Below are 22,513 nucleotides of genomic sequence, written 5' to 3' on the forward strand. Positions count from 1 at the left end.
CTGTACTATCTCTCCAGTCCCCTGTAACTAATTTTTAAACTCTAAGTAATATGATGTACAAGTATTTAATATGTACCTATAGTACATGTTTTTATCATATGTACACAGAAGTGACTTAAACTACGCAATAGAGAGGTGTGGAATTACAGGCCGATTTTTATTTATCAGCCGATGTCACTTCACTGCTCAACTCCAGAGGGCACCACTCCTATAGGCTGGTCACTGCAATCAAAGAGAACCACCAAGGTTAAAAAGATGAAGCGCGCCCTAAGGCTCTTCCGGCTCGATAACATTTCTCAGGCAAATGTTACAAAATTGAGAAACGCTAGGACTGCTTATCAAATAACTTTACATTTCTTGTAGTGAAAACAGGAGGGAAGAGAAAGGTGGGGTTTTTTTTCTCCCTTTTTTGAAAGCAGCGGAGAAAACGCGTGTCGGAGCTGGCCAACCAACCACTAGACTCCGGGAAAAGGCGCCGCCGGGATAGCCGCGGTGCCTCCTGGGAATTGTAGTTCCGCTGGACCCCGGGAAAGGCGACGCCGGGGTAGCCGCGGTGCCTCCTGGGAGTTGTAGTTCCACTAGACTCTTGGGGACTGGCCGCGCCGGCATAGCCGCGGTGCCTCCCGGGAGTTGTAGTGCGGCCCGCTGGGCCCGGAGGACTCCGTTTCCCGGCAGGCTCTGCGGCGGGGCCGGCGGCGGGAGCGGAGCGGCCGCGCTGGCTCCGGGGCGAGGGACGCGTCAGTGTCCGCGCGGGTCCTGGCGGGCGCGATGGCCTCGTTCGTCACGGAAGTCCTGGCGCACTCGGGGAGGCTGGAGAAGGAGGATCTGGGCACCCAGATCGGCCGTCTGACCCGGCAGGTGGAGGAAGTCAAGGTGAGGGCGGAGCAGCCGGGAGCGGCGGAAGGCACCCCCGGGGCGGGGGTCGGGGGCGAGGCGGGTGGACTCCCGGGCCGCCGGGGAGGGGCTCGCGGCCCAGTGACTCCTGACTCTGTGCTCAGGCTGACTCCTGGCTCCAGGATCACTCCTGGCTCACGGATCACTCCTGGCTCCGTGCTCAGGGATCACTCCTGGCTCTATGCTCAGAGCTGACTCCTGGCTCCGTGCTCAGGGGTGTCCCCTGTTTTTATGCTCAGGGCTGACTCCAGGCTCTGTGCTCAGGGTCACTCCGGGCTCTGTGCTCGGGGGTCACTCCTGGCTCAGTGCTCGGGGATCACTCCTGGCTCAGTGCTCGGGGATCACTCCTGGCTCTTTGCTCGGGGATTACTCCTGGCTGTGTGCTCAGGGATCACTCCTGGTTCTGTGCTCAGGGCTCACTCCAGGCTTTGTGCTCGGGGTTCACTCCTGGCTCTTTGCTCGGGGATCACACCTGGCCTCATGCTCAGGACTGTCTCCTGTCTCCGTGCTCAGGGATCACTTCTTGCTCTGTGCTCAGGGCTATCTCCTGACTCTGTGCTCAGGGCTCAGTGGGAGCTCTCTGCCCAGGGCTGACCCTTGGTTCCGTGCTCAGGGCTCACTCCTGGCTCTCTGCTCACGGATCACTTCTGGTCGGCTCGGGGGACCATATGGGACACCAGGAATCAAACCCAAGGGCAAGACAAGTATGACTTACCCGCTGCACTATTGCTGCCACCCTAGTTATTTGTAGTTGAGTTTTAGGCTGTTCCAACACTGACCCTGCAACCAGGGTCCCTAGGGCCCCTCCCACCTTCCTCCCTGTCAGTCATGGAGCTTTTAAGTTTTTAAGTTTGGTCGTTGTAGTTGGGATCTTGCGCTTGCAGTGTTGTTGGCTCTGTAATTTGGATTTATACATATATCTCTACCCCTCCCCCCCATGGCATCTTACCCCGTCCATGTCTTCTTACACCTCCCCTTGATGTTTTACCTCTCTTGTCCTTCTCTGTAATCTAGGGTCAAGGGTAATCTCAGGTATCCTCCTTTCGATACATTATAGGCTTATAATAAAGCCCTTTATCACATCATTGTAATTTGACAGAGAAGGAAAGAAATTGGGGGGGGGGCAAGGAAGAAGGTGAGAGAGGGAAGTAATAGGGAAACAGAGGTTAGGGACCAGGGGTCTAGCAGTATAAAATTCAAAGCATAGACTCCACAGCACCCAACACATGCAATCTAGACGACCACCACCGAACTTTTGAAATGTGCCTGTCAGGGTGGCAGGTGGAGGGAGGTGGGGGTGGGGGTGCTGAGTGGGAGGGATCACGGGAACACTGGTTGGAGGGAAATGGTACTGGTGGTGGCATTGGTTTTGGAATATTGTAGGCTTAAGACCCAGCTGTCAGTAACCTTGTCAGTCATGGTCCTTTAAGTAAAGATAAGTAAATTATGATTTTTTTCCCCCTATTTTATATTTTAGGGTGAAGTATGCAGTTTGATCAGCAAAAAGTACAATGAGTTCCTGCCTAGCATGCAGAGTGCGCAGGACCTGGTGACGCAGGTGGATAAGCTCTCTGATGACATCGACCAGCTGAAGTCCAGAATAGAGAGAGAGGTAGGAAATTTGTTAGGACTGGAGATGTGGTTCAGCAGTAGATGGGTCTGATCCCTGGCAACACACACACGAACACACACACACACACACACACACACACACACGCATATACACACACACACCAGCTGAAGTCCAGAATAGAGAGAGAGGTAGGAAATTTGTTAGGACTAGAGATATGGTTCAGCAGTAGATGGGTCTGATCCCTGGGAACACACACACACACACACACACAACACACGCACACGCACACATACACACATTCTCACACAAGTTCATAGTTCATTGTATTTGGGAGGTTTGTAGGCGACTTTTTTTTTTTTTTTTTTTTTTTTTTTGCTTTTTGGGTCACACTTGGCGATGCTCAGGGTTACTCCTGGCTCTGCACTCAGGAATTACTCCTGGCAGTGCTCGGGGGACCATATGGGATGCCGGGAATTGAACCCAGGTCGGCCGCGTGCAAGGCAAACGCCCAACCCGCTGTGCTGTCGCTCCAGCCCCAGCAGCTCATTTTTGTTTGCGGGCAGGCATTGATAGTCTCTCACAGTGATGACAGTGAGGAAATAAGTAGAGTTGATGAGTAAATCCAGGATTCCCGGAAGCAAGACCTGGACTCCAGTCCTTTGAGCTATGTCTTGGGTCTGTATAATTTTTTCACTCACTCTCCTCATTAGCAAATGGAGGTTTCGGTAGAGAGTTTTAGGGTGACTTCCAAACATAAGATATAAATACCTTAAATGACCATGACTTAGGTTTTTGGTGGGGGGAGGCACAGCTGGCTCCGTGCTTGGTGGTGCTCAAGAGATCATGAGGTGCCAGTGCCGGGTGTGGCCCCCAAACCAAAACTAAATTCATACCTAAACTAGGAGACAAAAGAAAAAGGACAAATGATTCTATCCTAAGCCTCACATGTTTTTCTTTATGAAGATAAAAATCCTGAGACTTTTAAAAAATGTCAAGTACCAGGACGAACAGCATGGGCTTGCCTGGCACATGGCCAGCCTGGGTTCACTCTTCCTCACCACACAGGTTTCACTGAATTGAATACTGTCAGGTGTGATCCTTGAGTACAAACCCTGAGCACTGCTGGGTGTGGCCTCAAAACAAAACAACAAGGATAAAGTACTGTCCGAATGCAAGACAGTATTATAGCCTTTAAAAAGTTACCATAAACCTTGTTTATGGGCCAGTTACCTTAAGGCACTCAGCATCTGCTTTGATCTTGGGGCCACACCTGACAATGCTCAGGGCTTACTCCTGGCTCTTTTCTCAGAGATTACTCCTGGCCAGGGTTAGGGGGACCATATGGGGTCCTCGGGAGCAAAACTGGGTTGACCATATGCAAGGCAAATGCCCTGCCCACTGTACTACCTCTCCTAGTTTAAAGTCTTGGCCAGCATTCTGCTATCTGCAGCTCTCTTTATCTAAGCTTTGGCATAATAGTTGTCTTTTGGCCTTCTGGAAAATTTACTTGGTTTGCTATTTACGAACACTCTTTATTTCCTATCAGAAAATTACTTTTCTTGGGCATGCCTAGAATCCTTGTTTTGTTTTTTTTTTTTTTTTTTGGTCTGTTTGTTTTTTGTTTTTCTCCTTGTTTGTTTTTATATAGTAACTACCCAAAATTATATTCATTGAAATTGAAATGGGATCGCATAGTTTTAATATTTCTGTTTCAGTTAATGATTCTATAAACGTTAGCAATATACTTTACTTGTTGGGACAGGCTTGCCTCTTCCTACTTCCAAGTTCAGTTTTTTTTTTTATTTGTTTGTTTATATTCTTTTATATGTCAGAACAGAGAAACGTACATATCTGTAAAATTTTATCACAGAATTGTCTCCGTCTGTCTTACAGGGACAATTTGTCTGTTTATCACTTTATGGGACAGTGTTTACTTACTCTGCTAACTATAGAAAGTCTGGTGAGGAAGAGTGCTAGAGTACTATCACAAAAGCAAGCAAGTCTAGAAACAAATACCTGTTTATAATCTAAAAACTATTTTTAACCTATTATCTTATTAGGATTTTCGCCTCCTTTTTGACGAAGCAAGCAGTTGAAAGAGAGCCAGCTGGTAGGAGAGGTTTAAGCCAAGTCGTTCTGTTTTACTGTTCTTGGGAGTGCGGACTGTGAGCGTTTCTGGCAGCTCTCCCACGTAGTATCACGGAACATGCGTGGGGCTGGCAGTATGCAGGGCCTGGGACCGCGTGTACTCTCTCCGGGCCCACTGGGATGAATATTTTTAGTCGTCGTGATCTAGGTTTGCAGACTGTTCTCACGTGTAAGGCCTTTCCGTTTTATTTTTATTTTATTATTTTTTTTATTTTATAAAGTAGTTCACAGTATTCGATTATGTTTAATATTTGAACATCAATCCCACCACCATTACATCTTCCCATCACCATATTTTGGATGTTTCCATTTTGAACCTCAACTCCTGCCCCAAAGCAGAACCAAAATGATTTATTTTATATTGTTTGTTATGAAAAACCACTGAAAATGCTACAAAAAATGTTTCCTTAGAGGAAAGAGTGTGAAGATTGTTTTATTTCCCCCAGGGGTCATTAAGCCCTTCTATAAGAGATCACTAACATGTTGTTAAAGGTTGAGCCTTGTGTGCTAATATATATATATATATATATATATATGAGAAACGGACTCGTTCCTGACAATCCCTTCGCTCTTAATGGAATAAACATCTCCGAATGCAACAGTTATGTGTACCTAGATCGAGAACTCTTTATATTTATATATATATACATGTATATATGTATATATATACATATATATATATAAAATATTGCTGTCACTGTCCTATCCTCCCATTGTTCATCGATTTGCTTGAGTGGGCCCAGTAATGTTGTGAGACTTGTTACTGTGTTTGGCATATCAAATACTTCAGGGGTAGCTTGCCAGGCTTTGCTGTGCGGGAGAGATACTCTCAGTAGCTTGCTGGGCCTGATGGGTGGAAGAATTGAACTCGGATTGGCTATGTCGGCTGTGTGCAAGGCAACGCCATACCCACTGTGCTATCACTCCAGATATATATATATATATATATGTATATAAATATATAAAAATTTTCCTTTTATGATTGGTTGCCTCCTACTTTATTTTTTTATTTTTTGTTTTTTGGATCACACCCAGCGATGCACAGGGGTTATTCCTGGCTCATGCACTCAGGAATTACTCCTGGCGGTGCTCGGGGGACCATATGGGATGCTGGGAATCGAACCCAGGTCGGCTGCGTGCAAGGCAAACACCCTGCCCGCTGTGCTATCACTCCAGCCCCGCCTCCTACTTTAATCAAATGTGGTGCGGTACTCTTGGAATATGGGCGGTGTGAAGTATGAGTTTCTCAGCTACGCACTCTAGGAATAGGTTCATTCATGGGTTAAGCACAACCGGAATGTATGTAGAGTGGCCATGAGTCTGGTGGCAGTTGAGTTCTGGGGGTTTTTGGTTATGGGGGCTGGGTCCCTTGGGGTAGGGAGGGGTCTCATCCACCCCCCTCCAGGGCTCCCCGAATGAACAGCCTGGTGCGGGGTCCTGCCCGCTTTATTTTACCCCATGTCAAGTCCTGTTGAAAGGGATCTGAGATTTGTAATGGCTTGCTTGTGACCGAATTGGCCTGCCACAGCTTCCATGGGTGTTAGTAGAACCTAAGAAACTTTGGGGTGGAGACAAGAGAGTTTATTAAATAGAGGCGTAGCCAGTATGTGTTTCTGCACAGTGCTCTCGTCGCCTAGGCAGGCCGTGGGCAGTGAATTGCACTGTAGGAAACCCCAGAGTTTAGGAAGCTTAGTATAGTGAAGGTAATGGAAAGGAACAGGTCTGCTTTTGGAGGAAATGGCATCTCTGTTTTCCAGGCTGTTTCCTATCCAGATATTCTTCAAGAGTCTTGCACAAAGAAGCAGTGACTGCTTGACAGAAATGCAGGCGATCCCGTAAGAATTGCCTTGCAACAAACCGAAGAGTGACAGAACTGATAACCCCTAGCGACTTGGTAGGAATCTCTCAGGCCTCATCTCGGACCTGCTTGAGGGAGAATAAGTACATAATAAGATAACCAAGTAATACTCTAGGATTTTGTTAAGGGCGAAGAGAGGACTAAAAAATTTCTTTCTTTTTCTCTCTTTTTCATGCAGTCTTTCGCATCATTTCTGCCTTACATTTTTGGTGAGATCCTAGGTACCTGGTCCCCCCCTCTCCTGTGAGGAAGAATTTATAAATGTAGTTGGCAAGCCGAGAGAATGGATCTTAGCAGTCCGTTTACACATGCCCTCATTCATTGTCTTGTTTTGGTGTAAGAAAAGCGATACGGATTGAGATAGCAGGATTTAGAAATTGAAACCATAGGAATTGACGAGATCGCTCAGAAAGGGTGTATAGATGAGGGCTTCTCAGCCTTACTCCTGTTGATTTTTTTTTTCCTTTTTGGGTCACACTCAGCAGTGCACAGGGGTTACTCCTGGCTTTGCACTCAGGAGCTACTGGCAGTGCTCGGGGGACCATATGGAATGCTGGGAATCGAACCTGGGTTGACTGAGTGCAAGGCAAATGCCCTGCCTGCTGTACTATCGCTCCAGCCCCCTCCTGTTGATCTTTGAGACTGGATAATTCTCTGTCATGGAGGGTGATTCTGTACAGTGTAGGCGGTATTCTAGCGGTGTCCTTGATTTCTACAGCTTTGGTTGTGACAACTCACTCTATCTTTCGATGTTGCCACATGGCCTTGGATGAACCGGGGCAAAAATTTAGTTTTTGACTGGTTTAGAGAGTAAGAAGAGGGCCAGGAGGAAAGGAGTGTCAGCATGTGTGAAGTGCTTAAGGAGGACATGTGTCCCCAAGGAAAAATGACAGGAATGGTCAGAGAACTAGGAGGAAAATCCATAGAGAATGTTGCTAGGAAAGTGACAGCGTACTGATAATTAAATACTAATTGTGGGGGCTGGAGTGATAGCACAGCGGGTAGGGCGTTTGCCTTGCATGCGGCCGACCCGGGTTCAATTCCCAGCATCCCATATGGTCCCCCGAGCACCGCCAGGAGTAATTCCTGAGTGAAGAGCCAAGAGTAATCCCTGTGCATCGCTGGGTGTGACCCAAAAAGCAAAATAAGTAAATAAATAAATACTAATTGTATATGCTTTGCATTTGCTAATAAGGACATGTTTCTGGAACCAGCTGGCTTAGAATTCTTGCAGTGACATGGGAGAGGTAGAAACCAGATCATATAGTGAACAGTAGGTAAGGAAGACTATATTCTGTGATTCCCACATGCCCCATCCAGGTTTTCTGGCATTTAAACTCCAACGTGAGTTTGATTTCCGTAGTAAAGTTCACTGGTAGCTGTGACTAGTTATTGTGTTAAGTAGAACATCGCATTAACGTACTTGTCTTTGATGTGTGAATTAGGTTCGCCGAGATCTTCACGTATCAACAGCTGAATTCACAGACCTGAAGCACCAGTTGGATAGAGACTTAGTCGTCTTAAGTTTGCTTAAACAGCTGCAAGAGGTCAGTAAACTCAGCTTGAGCTTTAGTATTTCTGTGGTGATAAGTTTTTTATTTATTTTAATTTTAATTTAAAATTTTTTTTTGCTTTTTGGGTCACACCCAGTTTTGCACAGGGGTTACTCCTAGCTCATGCACTCAGGAATTACTCCTGGCGGTGCTTGGAGGACCATATGAGATTCTGGGAATTGAACCCCGGTCGGCTGCATGCAAGGCAAATGCCCTACCTGCTGTGCTATTGCTCCAGCCCCCCTCCCCCTCGTGGTGATGAGTTTTTAAATTGGTCTTCTAATTAAATTCCCTAGCTTGAAGGTATCTGTTTATGTTGTATTTTTATTAATTTTGGGCTTGGGGGCCATACCCGGTGATGCTCAGGGCTGACTCCCACCTCTGTGCTGAGGTAAACTATATAACACTCCTGGCAGGTTCAGAGTACCATATGGGGTACCAGGGATCCAACCTGGGTTAGCTGTGTGCAGAGCAAGCGCCCTACCCACTGTCTCTCTGGCCTCATACTTTTAAATTGTAAAAATAAACTTGTGCTCACTTTGGCAGCACATATACCAACAGCAAGCAAATAGTCTTGAAATATAAGAATAGAATTCCTAATCACTGTATCACTGTCTTCCTGTTGTTCATCGATTGCCAAGAGCAGGCCCCAGTAACATCTCCTTCATCCTAGCCCTGAGATTTTAAAAAGTGCCACATTCGAGGCTCTTTCAGGGTCAGGAGAATGAGACCCATCATTGTTACTGGTTTTTGGCATATTGAACACGCATGGGGAGTTTACCAGAGTCTGCCGTGTGGGCAGGATACTTTTGGTAGCCTGGCGGTTCTCCAGAGTAGGAACTAGATGATAAGATGTCGCGTGGCCGCAAATGCGGCCTTGCGCTTCTGGGAGAGCAGGGTTTTATAGTCTCTGGAATTCCTAATATCTATGCTTATCTTTCAGTTTTCCACTGCTATTGAAGAATATAATTGTGCGCTAACAGCGAAGAAATATGTCACTGCCGCTCAGCACCTAGAAGAGGTAGTAAACACTTTCTTAAAGCATAAAGAACTAGTTCCTGTTCTTGTTTTTATTAAAATCGGGACTCTGTGTCTTCCTTCTATTCCAATTGCCCTGATCCAAGTGGAGTGTTTAACCGTCATTCCGTTTCATGACCAGGCACAGAAATGCTTGAAGTTAATAAAATCCAGAAAATGCTTTGACTTAAAAATACTGAAGTCTCTCAGCATGGAGTTCACAGTCCAGAAACAGAACATACTTTATCACCTTGGAGAAGAGTGGCAGAAATTGATTGTGTGGAAGTTCCCACCATCAAAAGGTACTGTCGGTCACAAGGGCCTTCATTTCCTTGCTTGATCTGGCTGAACCGGTTTGATCTCTAAATATATTTTAAGTATTTTATACTGGTATTTGAGACAGTCTTATTTAATTGATTTCCACGTCTACATTGAATCTCATATTAACTAAATTGGGCCCCGAAAGTGTCCTCCCTTCCCTTCAATATCAGTCTCCTTTTCTTCTAGAGAAAAGGTGAGTGGGTTGGTAAAGTCTGTGTGGACAGGATGTGGTTAGAGGTGGAAGTTGTTTAAGAACACCCACATATATTCTCTGCGTTATGGGATGTGCCTGTTCTTGGTTGTCCTCATCCCAACTGTTTGTTTTGACTAGAAAGGGTGAAAAAGAAGCTATTCAGATATTCTCTCGCCAAGGAAGAAGACAAGCGGTGGGACTCAGTGGGTTGGTGAGATAGTGTAAGGGTTAAGCTACATGCCCTGTATGCAGCTGACCCTGGTTCAATCCCCGGCCATCACCTGGTCCCCTGAGTGTCTCTTGGGGGTAGCCCTAGACACCTGCAGGCATCACCAGGTTGGCTGGATAATCTCCAGCATTGCAGGGCCCTCGCATTGAACCACTGTCCTGGCTGGCCGGGAATCACCATCGGGGGCCCCCATGTCTCTGAGCACTGTTTGGGATGCCCCCCAAACCAAAACAGAAGCGGTGATGAAATTTTGACATGGGGTGCTTTGCCAGGTAAAGATATTAGGTAAATGACTTTTTTTTCTTTTGTGGTGCTGGAATTTGAGCAGGGCCTCAAGGCTGGTTCTTTACTGCTGGTCTCCATCCCTTGGCATCTGACCTTTTCTGATTAAATTAGTAGACTCCTAGCCCCTCTACACACCATCAAATATGAGTCACCTTTGATGTCTTGTTTATACAAGTTAAATCCGCGTGTAAAAGATTAATCATTACTTAGGGTATATTTTCCAGCAGTGTCTTGCGATTTCATTTATTTGAGCTTCATACTTTGCCCAGATATGTTATGTGTCTGCACTCACTTGTATGGACTTAAGTAATTTAGTTTTAAGAAGGAAGTAACCTAGAAAGTTTGGGGTTATACATTTAACAGACTATAAAATTAAGAGGCAGTGACGCGTGTTAATTCTTTGTTAGGGACGTTCCTGTCGAACTTGCGCAGCGGGCAGTTCTCTTCCCTTGGCAAGAAAGACGTAGAAGTTGGAAGTGAAACCAGTACCTCACTTCTATTTCGTTTCTTGACTTTGTTTAGTCATTTAATATGTAGTTAATAAGCATTTATTGGAGGCACATCATCTTGTGTTTATGCCTTAATTCCTTGACGATACCATTAAAAGTTATTTCCTGTTTTAAAATAATGCCAAAGACGTGCATGCCATAATTAATACATCATTGCATCGGAAGTATATTACAAATATTGTTTGCTTATCTGTAGAGTTCTGAGTCATAGAAATGGAGACACCTTGTATTGCTGATACAGCTGATATTTTTTCCCCCACTTCTTTAGATATCAGCAACTTGAAATTTTGCCTGCAGACAGAACTCCATTTATGTACTGAACAGGCTCAGAAGGAGGAGAACAGCCAGGCACCACCAATCAGCTCTGTCCTCTTAGCATTTTCTGTTCTCGGGGAGCTGCATACCAAGTTGAAATCATTTGGTAAGGTATACCACTTTATTTCCTTTGCACCTCATCTCACAAGGTCCAACATTAAATGCGTGGCAGAAGGATTGTAAAATATTTTCTGGGTAGTATCACTGGTGGAGTGATTGTAGAGTTTGGCCTCATGATTTGCTACGTGTTGTTTAATGGAATAAATATTACTCTCTTTAATTTATTTTTAATTTTTTAATTATTTTTGGGGGGCTTTTTGGGTCACATCCAGCGATGCACAGGGGTTACTCCTGGCTTATGTACTTAGGAATTACTCCTGGTGGTGCTCGGGGGACCATATAGGATGCTGTGAATAGAACCTGGGAATAGGCAGATACCCTACCCGGTGTGGTCCAGCCCTTACTCTTTTTTATTAAGGACTTGGCTCCCTTCCACTTCTCTCTGACTTAAAATTTACCTGTCGCTATTTATTTGATTTAATTGTTCAAAGTTACCATAATACATAGAATAGTTGGAAAATTTCACTGGGAAAATCCATAGAACGTGGCGGTGGTACCAAAAGCCATGGTGTATATATTTTGTTAGACTCAAGAGTCTTTTACTTATTTTGATATCCTTTAAAAGTCTCTCCTAGGGGCTGGAGCGATATAGCACATCGGGTAGGGCATTTGCCTTGCATGCGGCCAACCCGGGTTCAATTCCCAGCATCCCATATGGTCCCCCGAGCACCTCCAGGAGTGATTCCTGAGTGCAGAACCAGGAGTAACCCCTGAGCATCGCTGCGTGTGACCCAAAAAGAAAAAAAAAGTCTCTCTAAGTGTCTTTTAATGTTTGTGTAATTTTTCAGGTCAGATGCTGCTAAAGTATATCCTTATGCCTCTGGTATCTGAGCCATCCCTTCATGCGATGATAGAAACTCAGCCCAATAACATTATTATTCGCTTTGAATCTGTGGCGACAGACTTGGAACACCCATCACCCTGTGAAGTTTTTACAAAGATAAGACTGATACTAGAGGTGCTACAGAAACAACTTCTAGGTATGTTCCTCAAGAGTGTTTTTATATTTTGGAAAAACTGATACTGGATTCTTTTGTGTATGAGTGGGGCATGGCGTGGGCCTCCTACATAAATAATATGTTCTCTAAGTATGTTCCCTAAGACATACCCCCAGTCTCACTATATGTTTCTTTGGGGGCCACACCTGCCAGTGCTCAGTCTGGCTTTGTCACTCAGGGGACCCTTTGGGGGTGCTGGGATTGGCTCCGTGTACTCCCTCTCTGGCACTTAATATTGTTTTTAAAAGTAAACAGTTATTTATTTATTTATTTATTTATTTTGCGTCACACCTGGCGATGCAAAGGGTTTACTCCTGGCTCTGCACTCAGGAATTACCCCTGGCAGTGCTCAGGGGACCGTATGGGATGCTGGGAATCGATTCTGGGTTGGCCACATGCAAGGCAAACACCCCATCTGCTCTGCTATTGCTCCAGCCCCAAAGTAAACAGTTCTTTAAATTGGATTTTTTTTTTTTTTGGTGTAATTTATGGTACCTTTTGTGAACCTTCAATTTTTATTTTTTTAATTTTTTATTAGTGAATCACCGTGAGGTACAGTTACAAACTTTCGAACTTTTGTGTTTGCATTACAGTCATACAATGATCGTCTACCCATCCCTCCACCAGTGCCCATTCTCCTCCACCAATGTTCCCAGCATCCCTCCCACCATCTCCACCCCATCCCCCACCACCCCGGCCCGCCTCAGCTTAAATTGGATTTTAAAAAGTGGCCACAGTCTGAGTGAATGGAGATTTTGAGTAACATATGCCAGAGGACCACAGTAGTTACCTTATTTTTTGCTTTTCTCTGCATTCCTTCTTCCTGATATTGGTTGATGTAGGGTCAGCAGAAGTACCCCAGATTCTGTCTTTGTCATACTTGTGGCCCTACGTGTCTGCTTTATTCTCACTAGACTTCTAGTAACATTACATTCTCGGACTCTGATTACAGGAGAAGCAGACACGTACGCAGTGCTCTTTCACTCACAGTAATAGAAAATCTCCATTTTGAAACAAACATGTGGAAAATAATCCCTTTTCAATTTTATTGCTTATATTCGTGCTTAAAATGGTTAGTTTTTTATTGTTTGAATTCTTTTATTTTGTTTTGGGTCATACTTGGCGGTGCTGAGCACTAACTCCTGGCTCTGTGATCACTCCAGCCCCAGTAGGTTCTAATAACATAATTTTTTTCCTCTGGTAAATTAGAAGTAGATTCACAACAGTTGGTCCCCGTTATGATTATTGTTATTAACTATTAGTAATAATTAGCTGTTATTATTAACATTGTTATTAACTATTGTTTAATTGTAACATGGCCGACCTGGGTTGGATTCTTTCGTCCCTCCTGGAGTGCCCGGCAAGCTACCAGAAGTGTCTCGCCTGCACGGCAGAGCCTTGCAAGCTCCCCGTGGCGTATTCGATATGCCAAAAACAGTAACAAGTCTCACAATGGAGACGTTACTGGTGCCCGCTTGAGCAAATCAATGAACAACGGGAGGACAGTACTAGAGTGCTACAGTACTATTTAATTGTAGTATGTTTTAAATATAACTCCCTCAAAATGCTTGGGGAAATAACACCGTAAAGATATGCTTTTTCTTTTCTTTTTCTTTTTTTTTTTCTTTTTGGGTCACACCCGGCGATGCACAGGGGTTACTCGTAGCTTTGAAATCAGGAATTACTCCTGGTGGTGCTCGGGGGAACATATGGGCTGCTGGGAATCAAACCCGGGTCGGCCGTGTGCAGGGCAAACATCCTACCCACTGTACTATCGCTCCAGCCCCCAGATGTGCTTTTTTAAAAAGTACTGAAATACTCTGTTTGGTAGATGAGATATTGCTCCATATACATTTTATTGATGTTTTAATTAGAACAAATATAAAGAAGTATGCAGAGGTAGAAAAAGTATGTTTATTCATATTAAATAACCAAAATTTTAGTTTTTTAAGGCTTGACATGCAGAACTTCTGAGTGCTTGTTATATGATCAGTAGATTAGCAGAAATGATTATAATGTAAATGGCGTAATATCTTATTGTTGTAGAGTACAGACAGTAATACATCGTAGACAGTTCATTTGAGAAGTGAAAATAAAATAATTGTGTGTCATGCTTTGTCCCACGCTGTCATTGAGACAGCTGTTGGATTATCTAAGCAGTTTTCTTCCTCATCATCTTAAAGTTACAAACTCTAGAAAACTTGGCAATGTAAAAATATTTCTCGACTACGAATAGTTTCTTGTTTAAAACTTTCTCTTTTGCATTCAGATTTGCCTATTAATAATGACCTAGAAAGTGGAAAAGTGTCTGAAATAATTTTGCCCGAGATCCTGGGTGAGCTGATCTGGGAGGATTTATCTGAGTGCCTGATTAAGAACTGTTTGGTCTATTCTATCCCAACGAACAGCAGTAAGCTACAGCAGTACGAAGAGGTAAGAGCAGATATCCCAGGTGCTGTGAGAAAACTAGAGCTTCCCTCTGGTGTCTTTCTTCCATGGAGATTGTTTATCCTTTCATTATGTTTTTAAAGAATATAATACTTTGTTTTTTTGTTACGGGGCCACACGTGGCAGTGTCAAAGCTTACTCCTAGCGCTGGGATTACTCGCGGTGGGGCTTGAGCCACATGGGGTTCCAAGATTCAAACCTGGGTTTGCTGCGTGCAAGGGAAAGGCCCTGTCTTCTGTACTCTCTGTGACCCTCTCTCTCTGGATTTGAAGTTTTTTAAATTTTATTTTACTCTTGTTCTTGGGCTACACCTAGTGGTGCTTGAGAGCTACTCCTGACTCAGTGTTCAGGGATTGATCCCTTGCAACGATTAGGGGAATCCGGGTGCCGAGGATTGAACCCGGGGCTCCTGCATACAAAGCCATATTATATGCTAACCCCTTTAACCAATCCGCCTCACCCTGGATTTGAAGTTGTAATGCTGAAAAGGAAACACATGCAGTGTAATTTTTCCTTTGAATTTCTCAGATCATACAGTCCACTGAAGAATTTGAAAATTCTCTAAAGGAGATGAGATTTTTAAAAGGCGATACCACTGATCTGCTGCAATATGCCCGAAACATAAATTCTCACTTTGCCAACAAGAAGTGTCAGGATGTGATCGTGATGGCTAGAAATCTAATGACCTCTGAAATTCACAACACAGTGAAGGTACCAAGATTATAGTATTATGTTATATTAGGAAGCGGCTCATTTTTGAGATGAATATGGTAAAGTGGAAGAGAGGGTAACAGTTCCAGAATTCCCGGAAGCAAGTTCCTAATCTTCTAAACATTTTCTTACCTTTAAGGTGTTCCTAATAATTTCCTCTTTCATTTGATGTGGTGAGGTTCAGATTGGGTAATGCACTTGAAAGCATTATATGAATTGGAAAACAGTCCTCATAAATGTAATAGATTACTGTTGAATTTCGATGGTATGTCATTGTTTAGCTTTTTCGCAACTTTATTACTTAAGTTTTTAATATGTAATTTGTGATAGGTATAACTGGATCTTATTATGTAGAAGGATTATATCCTGTTATTATGTACAGGAATTATATCCTGTTGTGAAGTGTTGACTTTATTGCTTAGATTAATACAACGTTTCTCTATCTTTTTCTTTCCTGTGGTCCTTGGGCATATTGTTTGGCCCCTAGTCTCATTTTGTGAGACATTTACACAGTTTTCACCTAAGATCCCCTTGGATTATCCTGGGAGCTGGCAGGGAGGGTCATATGGTCCCCTGAAATGTTAAACCAATGGATATGTTTCGAAGTTATAAATAATAAAAAGGTGTGATCTATGTAAAATATAAGCAACTATCTGGAAAATCAGATTACTACGCAGTGAGAGTAATTTGCTTTTTTAACTGTATTTAACCACATTTTTTGGATTTTTGCTCCTGATTTTTTCATAGTTGGTAAATGATAATAATGTATCACTGTATCACTGTCATCCTGTTGTTCATCGATTGCCTCGAGCAGGCCCCAGAAACATCTTCGTCCTAGCCCTGAGATTTTATTTATTTATTTTTATTAGTGAAACACCATGTGGTACAGTTGTTGACCTTACAGGTTTTTGTACTTGGGTTTCAATCATACAATGATCAAGTACCCATTCCTCCACCAGTGCCCATTCTCCACCACCAATGATCCCAGTAACCCTCCCAACCCTCCCATACCCCCATACCATCCTGCCTCTATGGCAGGGCACTCCCTTTTGTTCTTTCTCTCCTTTTGCTTGCTAGGGTTTGCAAAAGAGGCATTGAGTGGCAAACATGTTTGGTCTATAGTCTACTTTCAGCATGCATCTCCCATCCTGGGAGAATCCTCCTAACACCCTTTACTTGGTGTTCCCTTCTCTGTCTAAGCTGCCCTTTCCTGTAGCATGTACGGCTGGCCTTCAAGCCATGGAGTAAACCTCCTGTAACTTATCTGGACTATTCTAGGATATTGGTCTCCTATTTTGTTACTTTATATTCCCCAGATGAATGCAGTCTTTCTATGTCTGTCCCTCTCTTTCTGACTCATTTCACTTAGCATGATACTTTTCACGTAGTACCATTTGTATGTAAATTTTATGACTTCGTCTTTTCTAACAGCTGCATAGTACTCCACTGTATAGATGTACTCAAAGTTTCTTTAACCAGTCATCTGTTCCCAGGCACTCAGATTTATTCAGATTTTTAGCCCTGAGAATTTAAAAAGTGCCACATTTGAGGCTCTTTTCAGGGTCAGGAGAATGAGACCCATCATTGTTATTTGTTTTTGGCATATTAAATACACCATGGGGAGTTTGCCTGACTCTGCCGTGTGGGCAGGATACTTTTGGTAGCCTGCCAGGTTCTCCAGAGTAAGAACTAGATAATAAGATGTTGTGCGGCCGCATTTGCGGCCACGTGATTCTGGGAGCAGGGTTTTATAGTCTCTGGGTCTTGGCCGTTGATGGGATTACACGGCGCTGGGCGCAGTTGGTGGGTGTAATGCCTACACACTGGAAGATGGGGGATCTGGGTGGAGGAGGCAAGCGCCCTGCCCTCTCTGGATCCCTCTGTTTACTTCTAAACAGGAAGTTCATTGGCCAGTTTTCAGCGTCACTACACATTCCCCTCAAATCTCTACAGGTTTTATTTTGTTTGTTTTAAAAGGGGAGCATATGCTTGCCTGAACAAATTCTTTGACTAAGCGAGCACATGTTCTGGTGGAAAATTATTGATTAAATGATACTGGAATGCAGAATGATCTTTGTCTGCAACCATCTAATGGTCTAGACTGAGAAAGATGGTTTTTCCATTTACTTGGTATTTCGGGCTCATTTCATAGGTTTGGGTCTTTCTAACAAGGTTGAGATTACTTGGGGAAATGTTATGGTAAAGTAGTTTACTATTTCTTATGATATCAAGCGTCATTTACATACTGACATTTACTGAACTCTTTCAGTTATTTTTGTTTTTGTTTTGTTTGTTGTTTGTTTGTTTTTGTTTTGGGACCACACCTGTCAATGCTCAGGGGTGACTCCTTGTTCTATGTTCAGAAATTTCTCCTAGTTATGTTTCAGGAACCATATGGGATACCAGCGATTGAACCCAAGTTGGCATTTTTTTTCCTTTTTGGATCACACCTGGAGATGCACAGGGGTTACTCCTGGCTCTGCACTACGGAATTACTCCTGGCGGTGCTGGGGGACCCTATGGGAAGTGGGAATCGTACCCAGGTCGACCGCGTGCAAGGCAAATGCCCTACCTGCTGTGCTATTGCTCCAGCCCTGGGTTGGCATGTTTTTTATTATCTTAGAAGCAATTCATAAATATCTTATCCCTTGTTGCTTCTTACATTTGCATTATTCTGAGAGCACTACACTTTCTGTTTCTCTATTTGAACCTAGATTACTTCTGATTCTAAGATAAGTGTGCCAGACTTACCCAGTCCCGATGAGGCCAACCCGTTAGCGGTACAGAAAGTATCCACAGCTGACTACAGAGAGGTGAATTTGGAGTCTGAAAGTACACTGGACCAACACACGTTCTCTTTCCCCCCCTGCCGTATCAGTGAGTCTGTGAAGGATTTAATGGAGCTTGCGTACCAGACATTACTAGAGGCGACCACCAGCAGCGATCAATGGTAGGACATTTGGATCATCCTAAAGTGCTGTAAACTGGGTTGAAGATAAAACCCAGCTGACTGGAGCGTATGCTTTGCATGTAGGAGCCCTGAGTTTAATCCCTGAGCAGGCCAGGAGATGCCTTGGAGCACTGAGGTGGGAGTAGCTTTTGAGCACAACAGAGTGTGGTCCCCAAACCAAAAAGAATAAATAAATAAAAGCTATCATTTGGCAAAATGCGTATCTATGTAGACTATACTTTGTTTTTCCTTTTTGGGTCACACCTGGCGTTGCACAGGGGTTACTCCTGGCTTTGCACTCAGGAGTTGTTCCTGGCGGTGCTCGGGGGACCAGATGGGATGCTGGGAGTCGAACCCGGGTCGGCAGCGTGCAAGGCTAACGCCCTACCTGCTGTGCTATCGCTCCAGCTCCACTTTTTTAAAGAAAATTAGTTGGAGGACTTTGAGTTTTTTTACTTTTCCCCCTAGAAATAACATGAATTTTTATTTATAGTTAACATATACTTATATGTTAGGATGAAAGAGACGTTACTGGGGCCTGCTCGAGGCAATCGACGAATAACAGGATGATGAAATGAAAAAAATGAAAATATACTTATATAGTGGACATACATGTTATAGTTGGCATATACTGTACTGACATACATGTGACATGTGAATGATGAACAAAATCATTTAATTTTTGTTAATCACGTTTTACCAACAAGCTGTTATACTTTTTTTCTGTGAATTAAGTGATTTTTACATGGTGAGGCCCACGTAAAGACCTTAGAATATTACTTAGAGAATGATTAATATGCTTATTAGTCTTGGCGTTAGTGGTAGTGGTTATAGCTCTACCATCTGTTTCAGCTTGGTCTGTCCCTTTAGCTTAGGTTTTATTTTCCCTGTGGAAATCCAGGCCTTAGTTAACTCACATTTTAGTTATTTTCAAAGCAGTAGTAGTGTGTTATATAGCCAGATAAAGAATGGAATGTACCAAACATCTGATTATATCCTTTCATGATGCTGACATTATATTCAGGATATTTCAATTTCCATTCTGCAGCCCTACTGAATTTCTGTTTGATAGATGTTTAATTTCTGTTTAATAGAATATTCTTAGAGGAAAGTGAGTAAAGATATGACAGGCTACCGCCTAACGGGATTGCAGGAGAGATTTACAAAAAGCTTTATTTATTTATTTGGTTTTGGGGGCCACATCTGCCAGTGCTCAGGGCTTACTCCTGGTTCTGTACTCAGGGATCACTCCTGGCGGGCTTGGGGGACCATATTTGGGGATCAAACCCGAGTCAGCCATGAACAAGGCAAACAAGTCAGCCATGAACAAGGCAAATGCCCTCCCTGCTGTCCTGTTGCTCCGGCCCTTACAGAAGGCTTTGAATTTGAATTCCCGTGCAGCAGTTTTTACTTCTTGCGCCCATAGTAGCTAGGGCATGCTGTGATACAATTGCATCTCCACCTGGGCTTCTAGAGGTTAAGGGTTGTTCTTGTTTTTGAGGGAGGGGCTGACTCAGGTGGGCACACTGGGCCTGGCCGGCACATTCAGTAATACTTTGCCTATTGGGAAGGACAGTTTAGTGATGAGACTTGACGATATGGAGCTGTTTGGGCCCAACTGGGCTGAGAGGGGCAGGGACCGGGGTTTGATCCCTGGTGCCCCAGGTCGTTCCCCAAGCCCTTCCAGGAGTGATCCCTGAGTGCAGAGCCAGGAGTAAGCATGGAGCACAGCTGAGGGTGCCCCCAGTGGCATCCTCCTGCCCCCCACAATTAACCCTACTGTGCTGAGAGAGCACTGGGGCCATGCGCAGTGGGGTTGGGGCCTCCGGGGTTATGGCCAAGTGGGCTTGGTGGACTTTGGGTTTCTGCGGGTTTATCTGGGTCCTGTGTACCCCGAGCATGCGTGCCTGGCTCTCCAGGGCCACCTTCCCAATCTAGAGTTTGAATTTTTATCTCTACGTGCAAACAGATTGCTGAATTTTACTCTGATGTTTAAGGGACATATTCGCAAGATCCTTTAAGGAATTATGTTTATAGGCACGTCTAGTTTAGTTTAAAGTAGAAAAAAAAAACACATAATGGTGTTTTCTCCTTCTTATATTATTCACCTCAAATGTACCAAAAAGTAAGAGATGCAAGGTAATATTTTCTAAATTTTTTTTTACATCACAGAGGACCAAATAATATTCTCATAAACTAATGCTTATTGGCACTCTTCCCACTAAAAGCTAATTACTGAACCGGATATATTAAAAACACACTGGATATATTAAATACAAGAGCCCACTTCACCATTATTAAACTGTAAACAACTTAAAGAGCAACTTAGGTAGCAAAATAAAAATAAAATTTAATCAGATGTCATAGTGATCAGATCATAACAGCACTGATAGTGATCAGATCGTAACAGCATCAGAGGGTGTGTGTTAACTGTGACTTTACTTTCTAAATATTTGTGGAATTCCTGTGACTTTTTCCAGGTACAGAGTTAAAAGATATCCTTGAGTAGAAGTGAGCTATACAAACCTTCTGTTTGCTCTAAGTGCATTTTAATAATACTCTTCAGGTATTCTAAGGCCAGATTTAAAGGGAAAACAAAACAAAACAAAACAAAAAAACCTTGAGGTTAGATTCTAACCTAGAGTTGTTGATTCATCTCCTTGCTTTGGGGTGGGAAGGAGAAAAGGTGAAAGCTGAAAGTCAGCCTGATTTTAAAGAACCCGGCGAATGCCTTTATTGATACCTTGCCCTTTGCCGAGCGCTCCAGCGACGGGTGACATTTGCTCGAGGCTTAGTTCCAGTTGTTACTGAAAGGATGGGATGCTCTGGGTACCAGCAGAGCACAGATTGATAAATGGAAAAGAAATTTGGGGTTGGAGGCCTTGCGGCTTAAATTATTAATGGACCTAGGTTTTCAGGACTGCAATCTGGTTAATAAATGGCAGTTGAGGCGCAATTTCCATCTTGATTCACGGCGTTTTCAGAAGCGGCCTCAGGCTCAGGCGCGCTCTGGAACCGTAGATTGAATTTGCTGACGCTCACTTAAGGTGCACGTTTGAATTCTTTTCCTCCATTTCCTTACGTTTTTCTGTTGCATCTGTGTTTTTCTTCTTAGTGCTGTTCAGCTTTTTTACTCCGTGAGGAATATCTTCCATCTGTTCCATGATGTTGTACCAACATATCACAAGTAAGTGCCACTGTGTCCGACTTCTAAAGTGTAACGCGTATGTCTAAGATATTTGCAAATCAGGTTAGAAACAGGAAAGGGAAGTACATCTGTTTTCCTGTTCACTCATTAATGTTGACTTCTCTTGGCAGGGTGGGGATGTACAAGGTGGTATTTAGGGCTGCTTAGACTATAGTTTTAGCAGTGCTTAGAGAACCGGGTCCTACTTGGTTGGAAACTGCACCTCCTGCGTGAGGCTTTTCTCTGCTTCTCCAGGCTGACTTTGAAGGGAATTAATTGCATCACTGTGTTAAATTTTCAGTCCAAAGAGTAGAAATAGCAAACCTGCACATTTCCTTGTCCTCTTGTGGATCACTGGGATAAAACAACCTCACTCGGTTGGGTGGGAGTGATGTGCTTGCTTCTTCTTTTTCTTTTTTTTTTTTTTTAAATCTGGGGGTTTTTGTTTTTGTTTTTGGGGTCACACGCAGCGACAATGCACAGGGGTTACTCCTAGCTCTGCACTCAGGAATTACTCCTGGTGGAGTTTGGGGGACCATATGGGATGCTGGGGATTGAACCTAGGTCGGTCATGTGCAAGGCCCTACCTGCTGTACTCTCGCCCAGTGATGTGCTTGCTTCTGGTGATGCACAGCGTTTAGAATAGACAATTAGAGCCTAGAAATACCTGAAAACCTGAAAAGTGTAGTAACTTAAGGCAGGAGAGACAGCATGGGGGATAAGGCACTAGCCTCGTGTGCAGTAGGCCCCAGTTTGGTCCCTGGACCTGCGTATGGTCCCCCAAGCACTCTAAGGAGTGATCCCTGAGCATAGAGCCAGGAGTAAGCCTGAGCACCTAATGCCCCCCCCCCCCCCAAAATAGAGTAGTCACTTTTCACCAACCACCAAACCTCAGTTTAATAACTAGTGGTTTCTTTTTCAATCCCTCATCCCAGGGAGAATCTTCAGAAACTGCCCCAGTTGGCTGCCATTCACCACAACAATTGTATGTTCATCGCACATCACTTGCTCACGCTGGGCCATCAGTTCCGATCACGTCTTGCTCCCATTCTTTGTGATGGCACGACCACTTTTGTGGATCTTGTTCCTGGCTTCAGGAGACTTGGTAACCGATACCTTAACTTTAAGAAATCGTGCTGATTGTGCCGCTTTTCAGTTTGGTAATCTTCCTAATTTATGGGTGAAGCGATTCAAAATGAGAAAT

The 22,513-nt window shown here is 43.9% G+C and overlaps 1 protein-coding gene across 1 annotated transcript in view; it reads left to right on the top strand.

Annotated features, from left to right (window-relative positions):
* Positions 1 to 700: 700 nt before the first annotated feature.
* ZW10 (zw10 kinetochore protein) overlaps positions 701 to 22,513 on the top strand; it is a 30,095-nt gene continuing 8,282 nt past the window's right edge. The window contains exons 1-12 of the mRNA XM_056107570.1: positions 701 to 873; positions 2,372 to 2,506; positions 7,919 to 8,020; positions 8,970 to 9,047; positions 9,186 to 9,345; positions 10,849 to 11,001; positions 11,804 to 11,995; positions 14,283 to 14,446; positions 14,990 to 15,172; positions 17,887 to 18,122; positions 21,238 to 21,309; positions 22,245 to 22,414. Coding sequence (XP_055963545.1) covers positions 769 to 873; positions 2,372 to 2,506; positions 7,919 to 8,020; positions 8,970 to 9,047; positions 9,186 to 9,345; positions 10,849 to 11,001; positions 11,804 to 11,995; positions 14,283 to 14,446; positions 14,990 to 15,172; positions 17,887 to 18,122; positions 21,238 to 21,309; positions 22,245 to 22,414 — 1,750 coding nt within the window. The 5' untranslated portion in view covers positions 701 to 768. The remainder of the gene's footprint in view (positions 874 to 2,371; positions 2,507 to 7,918; positions 8,021 to 8,969; positions 9,048 to 9,185; positions 9,346 to 10,848; positions 11,002 to 11,803; positions 11,996 to 14,282; positions 14,447 to 14,989; positions 15,173 to 17,886; positions 18,123 to 21,237; positions 21,310 to 22,244; positions 22,415 to 22,513) is intronic.

The sequence above is a fragment of the Sorex fumeus genome, unplaced genomic scaffold, assembly GCF_029834395.1.
Source record: "Sorex fumeus unplaced genomic scaffold, SorFum_2.1 ptg000169l, whole genome shotgun sequence".
Classification (NCBI taxonomy): Eukaryota; Metazoa; Chordata; class Mammalia; order Eulipotyphla; family Soricidae; genus Sorex; species Sorex fumeus.